The 6,134-nt window shown below is 42.0% G+C and overlaps 1 protein-coding gene across 1 annotated transcript; it reads left to right on the top strand.

The window, feature by feature from the left end:
* Window positions 1–458: 458 nt before the first annotated feature.
* Window positions 459–3,557, top strand: LOC136514148 (uncharacterized). Its single transcript, XM_066508145.1, has 3 exons — window positions 459–867; window positions 2,117–2,335; window positions 2,881–3,557. Exons 1-3 carry the CDS (start codon window positions 513–515, stop codon window positions 3,468–3,470), a joined length of 1,164 nt encoding a protein of 387 aa, XP_066364242.1. The 5' UTR covers window positions 459–512; the 3' UTR covers window positions 3,471–3,557.
* The last annotated feature ends 2,577 nt before the right edge of the window (window positions 3,558–6,134 follow it).

The following is a 6,134-nucleotide window of genomic DNA, read 5'->3' as shown; positions in this document are numbered from 1 at the left end:
TGTGCACGTCCTCCAACGCTAGGACGGGGACGCCGCCGGGCAAGCTCGGCTGCGGCATGGCGCGTGCGAGCTCGGTATCGAAGAAAGCGGCCATGGCATCGGCTCCGGCCATGGCGCGGGCGAAGGGAAGGGACAGGAACAGGGACGCCGCCACGGGCGATAGCGTAGGCCACCGCTCCGCTTGCGCGCAGTCCGCCGCGGGTGGGCCTGTTCTAACGGAGAGGAGGCGGGGACTTAACGTTGTACACGTATCTGTATGACAATGGGTCCATATACGATATAAGTGTAGAAAAATGTCATGAACAAGAGAGATATGAAATTATAATAATAATTTTTTAAATATGTGAATTGTAACTATGTATCTTCAAATTTGCAAAATTGTAATGGCGTTTATAAAAACAAAAACCTTTATATAATGGTCGTGAATCCGGCGGATCGGATCGATCGAATCGATTTCCCCACTCACGAAACCCTAGCCTCACCTTCCTTCCCCCATCGGCGGCGGCGAATCGATGGCGGACCCCGTCGTGAAATCTTTAGGCGAGACCGAGTCTGAGCGAACGGCAAATGCGTTGAGGGTGAGGCTGATGGCGCACCAGATCATTGTGGAGGCGCTGGATGATGACGATGATGAGGAGGATTTTGATGATGAGGAGGAGGACGATGATGATGTTGTTGAGGTGAATAAGAAGGAGGAGTGGCGGCAGAGGCTTGATAAGCTTCAGATTCAGTATGGCCCGGCGCTTGCCGCTCGTGATAAGGAAGCCAAGGAGCGCATCCTCGACTACGATCCCAAGCAGGGGGGCGCCTACTACACCCGGCTTCTCTACGTCTATGACCTCGCCTCATTCGACCACGACGAGGAGTGTGAGTAATCCGTGCCCTCTTGCCATGCTCTGCGTCCCGGCCCGCCCCTATTTGCATTATGTGTGGTTAGGACGAGGTCCGAAACAACATCATACCAGTCGAAAAGTTCAGTTACATTCGTTTTTTTTTTTGTCTAAGCCCAAACATGCCTACAAGTTCTTTTTTTTTTCAATATATAAGTGCAAACTTACCAAGCTATATTTCATTTGTTTAAACTTCATGCCTTTTGATCAAATTTTGGCTAAAATTCAGTCAAATATTAACTAAATCTGAAATGACGGGTCAAAACAAGGGAATCCCGGTCTGAAATTATCTAAATTTCTGAGATTGGCCCATTTCAGCCAGGTCCAATTTTCTGTGTCATTTGAATTCCAGAACCCAGGTAGCATATACTGTTAGCTTGCTTGCTTGTTCGATCATTTTGTACATAGATTCATTTAGTCTATCGGTGCCATGTCATGGCAACCCCAGTTCTAGTTCTTGGCAGCAAAAGTTAAGTGGTTAATAATTTTTTAACAGGCTAACCATTCCACTTCATTAGAATGTGTCACTGCGGTTCAAATCATCATGTATTATATACTGTGCCTACAATTTGTATTTGGCTAAGTTTATTGCCAGAATTTAAACTCCCGACGATGATGAAACATGCGCTAAAAGTTTAATGGGCATTTCTGATTTGATTGAATACTAAAAAGAAAAGGAAATCCCTTAGCCTTCTGGCTTTTTGATTAGGAGCATTGCTTGATGATTCTGCAATCCTGTGGGGGAAAAAGAACAAAAAAAGAAATTGCCGAGCATTAGGCCCTGAAGAAACTATTAATTTCCAGGTCAAGTAATGAAAAACTTACTATTTGCTTAAAAACATGGTAGATGCCACCGATGCTAGCGGAACATTTAATGCATTTGCAGTCACTGCACAAAAGCATAGTCTTTTTTTTGTCTGTCAATGTTTGGACACAGCCAATGAACTACTGATATTCCACCAACTGGTGTTGACTCAGATGATTCACTGACCACTGCTATTGGAAGTGGTATGGTGAAACCACCCAACTAAAACGCTGTAACTAGCCACCTGTTTTTCTGTTCCCATAATGTGAGCGAATACCACAGCGTGTCATCAGTTACTGATGTCGTAGAAGTCCGACCAAAGGGGGTCACAAGTTAATCAGCCCTCGATGTAAAGGCACATCACTGCCTTTTTTTTCTATTGTAAAATGCATATAACCTTTGTTTTTCCCCCGCGTCGCAGCACCCCTTCTGCCGATGAGATTTACTGATGCGGTCTACAAAAGCAAGCATGACTATGAGCTGTGTGAGGCAGTAAACATCTTTTCTGTGAAGATGGGCTCCTTGGATATTGACTTCCCGATCCATGTCTATGGCACTGTCATTGGTAGAGACAGCCTTGACAAAAAGTGTGTTTATCTCTTCCGCCGTGGTAGAGAGGACTCCCAAACTATCAACTCAACTCCATTACACCCCCCCCCCCCCCCCCCCCCCCCCCCCCGCCTTGCGCATGTAGACAAGTGAATTGAGTGGCAGTGTAACTTGTAGTGGCTGTCAAGTTGATACACATCTTCATTTCTCGTTCTGAGTTCGTATGGTATTGAAATGTTAGATGACCGCATATATAGTGATCTTATCAAAATGCACATTTCAGAATGAAATGTTTTTACCGTACTGGTGGAATTATATGATGGAACTTTTCCTTTGTTCAATTATTATCATATAATAAGTATATATATTGAAATTGCTGTTTTCCTTTTGGAGATGGTAATATCATGTGGTTTGAATATGGCATCAAACATGGCAACACTCTAGCTTCTGATCGGTCTAATCATACCACTCTTACGAGGCCTACAATAGTATATAGCATTGGACCATTCACAGTTTCATCTGTGGTAGCAGCTTTCTTATGCTTTGTGGCTCGAATTTTATTCAACTTGGATTGCAGCGCTATTTATTTTCTATATCTTGAGGAATATAGCACTAGCTTACCATGCAATCTTGTGTAGGATGAATCGCTGATCTTAACAGGACCAAAACGAGGTCTTGCGCTGATAAGTGATACATATGTGGAGATTAATCTGATGATCAAGGGTGATGATGAGTTGCAGCAGGACAGAGAACTCAGTAAAGGAATCCTAACAATACAAGGCATAGCACGGCGATGGTTGAAGGATTGTGTGCTTGAAAGCTGCTCTCTCGCTACCAGGCTCAGTACTGTGGATGTGGTGTATGCAGTTGTGAAAGATGCAGTGGAGGCTACCATTTCAGTTGAAGTTTTAGCGGGAGAATATTTTGGAGAAATTACAGCCTGCACCAGCAGCATCAAGAATAGGCTTGTGCTTCATGACAGCAGATTGACTCATAGTGATAGTGGTCAGAACATTGCCCCTGCCGTCATCCCACTCTTGCGATCTGTGGTGGCTGTCTATGTCAAGGAGATGCTGTTACTGACTATTGCCGCCCATACTGATCATGGAGAAATTACAAAGTGCATTGAGTTTACTCCAAGAGTCAATGGTTCAGATCTGGATGAAATTACTGTTGGTGCCGCAACATTGGGCGTGAGGGTTGTATGGTCAATAATTGACTATTGAGTATTAAATGTTAGTCTGGTGGTATTTAACAAGTTATATGATGGAATAGTTGTCTGTAATAACTGTGCTTATCGACTCGGGCTGGTCGTTGGTCTTATGTAACTGGGAATATCTGTCGAGTCACATTATGACAAATTTGCTTATCATGTTTGGCTTTTGTTATCATGTCGATGCGCCGTGCCTTCTCTTTGATCTCGCAACACTCGACCCCCTCCATTATAAATTGTACGCTGTTTTGTCTCCTCCTTTGGCCCCCAAAAGAATATTATTTTAAGTTTAGTATCAGTCAAATTTTCTTAAGTTTGATTAAGTTTATGGAAAGATTAGCAACATCTGTATCACCAAATATTTTAAAATATATTGAACTATACTTTCCCTGTGTGTTGTTGCAGGAATTTTTAATACATCACTTAGAAGTGAATTTGAAAACAGTAGACTTTGAGATTATATCTGAATTTGGCTATATCATATGGGAACAACAGGTGGTTATATGAAAGGGGACAAAAGGTACAAAATGATGGATGCCCATTTTGAACAGAACTACTATCGGATGTATATACTATTTGCTCTTATCACTCCCTTCTCTAAAAATGACCGTTTGGAGGTGCTCTCCCTATTTGATCTAACCAATAGTGACAACATGTTGGTCAGTCATTCACTTGACGGTCAGTTCAATAGAACATTTATCCTTGTCATGATTTTCATGAACTATGAATCTCCTTGGGGGGAATTGATGATGCCATGAAGAGCACCATAGGAGGATTCCAGTGCTTCCTGAATTGTATGGAATTATTAGGGAAGATATAATTATTAGAGAAGATATATAAAGCAAAAACATAAAAAAAATTATATGAAAGCAAGAAAGCTTAGTGTAGAACAAAAATGTAATAATAAGTTGGATCGGGGTGTGCTAGACACTTGATGGTCCATGTGAGAAGGACACTGCAGATGGAGAGAAAGTTGTGTGACAACTGAAAACAGAGATCGAAAGGAAGAGCAGTTAAAGAATTTAAATGGAACTAATAATACTCTACAAAGCGGCTGAAGAGTTAGCAGATCTACCTCATTATTAATTATTATTAAATAACCTCTACAAAGCGGCTGAAGAGTTAGCGTAGTCTTCAAAATTTCTTACCGTTTCATCTCATTTTCACGGTCTGTTTTTTTTATTCAATTTTCACGGTCTGGTTTTACTCCACCATATATACATTGCTGTTTATTATTATTATATTATGGTCCACGTGTCACTCTATGGCTAGAGAGAAAATTATTTTCACCGGGTGCCGTATCTCCGCCTCTCCCATCCGCCTCCGCCGCCGTCTTCCCCGTCCCTATCCCCGTCCCCGTCCCCGTCCTAGTCCCTGACGAGTAGCGCCCCAGCCACCTCTCCGTCGAGGTGGCGCTGCCGAGCGTCGCCCCCGCCGAGGGGTGCCGTACCGGCCTCGGCCACTGCTGCGACGCCTCTCCACCTCCTCAGCTCCTCTTCCATGGTACTGGTCAGCTCTCCTCTCCCCTCCCCAGCACTCCTATGCATGGGATTCGTCTCAGTTGCTTTATTTTCGCATTTATCCTGACATAATTCACATGTTCTTTAAATTTCATTGTACTTACTGTTGTCTAATGAAAATTGGCCTTGCATGTTGCATCTATTTGTATGTGAATATGCAATCCACTTCTCTTATCAGCCTCATGAACTGTTGAATGCTAAGGTTTTTGCATCGTGGTCTTTGATGTGTGTTTCTATGCTCTCTAGCTATAGTGAAATCATTGCATTGCTGTTGCTTATGTTACCTAATATGTCATTTGGTGCGTGAATTCTTTGATGTAGAAATTAAAATGCTGGGTCCAAACCTTAACATATATTTCCCTCTGTTGCTAAAATGTTCAACAATGCACCATAGGTGTGACTTTTCATCTTGTTCTTAATTAGCAATCTTCTACACCAAACTATCATGTGATAGTGAAAACAAATGTGGACGAGGATATAGAGAGTTTTTGGAATGAGCCATTGTTTGTTTGTTTGGATCTAAACCCCTTCTCAAGGTTAGTCCACTTTGATCAGTTCAATATATTTATAATCAATCTTGGAGGTCCACCATAAAGATAATCCTAGATACCTAGCTGTTTATTCTCAATCATAAGTCAGACATATCTCACTATGGAAGTAACAGATGTCACATTTTAACTGTGAAAACTTAAATATATTATCATGAATCAACTCTATGGACCACTTATGGAGCTATTATGAGTTTTTTTAAAATGTGTTTATGCTTTACGGATTAAACTAAGAACTCTCATGAACATACGTTTGTACAATAGAATGATAGGAATCAGACAAATTTTTTTTTGAAAATATGGCAGGAGCTCTGCCTCTCAATTAAGATAGGAATAAGAGTGTATGTACAGAATGGCCGAAGGCCTAAGGGCACACCCAGAACACTTTTCTCCGCTATGGGAGCAACGGAATCAGGCAATTTGAACCTGGTGAAGGAGACCAACCTTCCCCCCCTGCTTATATGAAGTGGACAGTGTTTCCTTTCTTTCGTGCAGCTTACATGGTCTTTTTGTCAGAACCATTGGAATTGAAAAACACGCTCTCTTGGTTGATACTACTGGTTTTGGTCATTTCTGGAAAAAGATGTTTACTGCACTAATTCTAGCCTG

The sequence above is a fragment of the Miscanthus floridulus genome, chromosome 16 (assembly GCF_019320115.1).
Source record: "Miscanthus floridulus cultivar M001 chromosome 16, ASM1932011v1, whole genome shotgun sequence".
Classification (NCBI taxonomy): domain Eukaryota; kingdom Viridiplantae; phylum Streptophyta; class Magnoliopsida; order Poales; family Poaceae; genus Miscanthus; species Miscanthus floridulus.
Note: the sequence above shows the minus strand (reverse complement) of the source record. Positions and strands in the feature narration are given on the sequence as shown.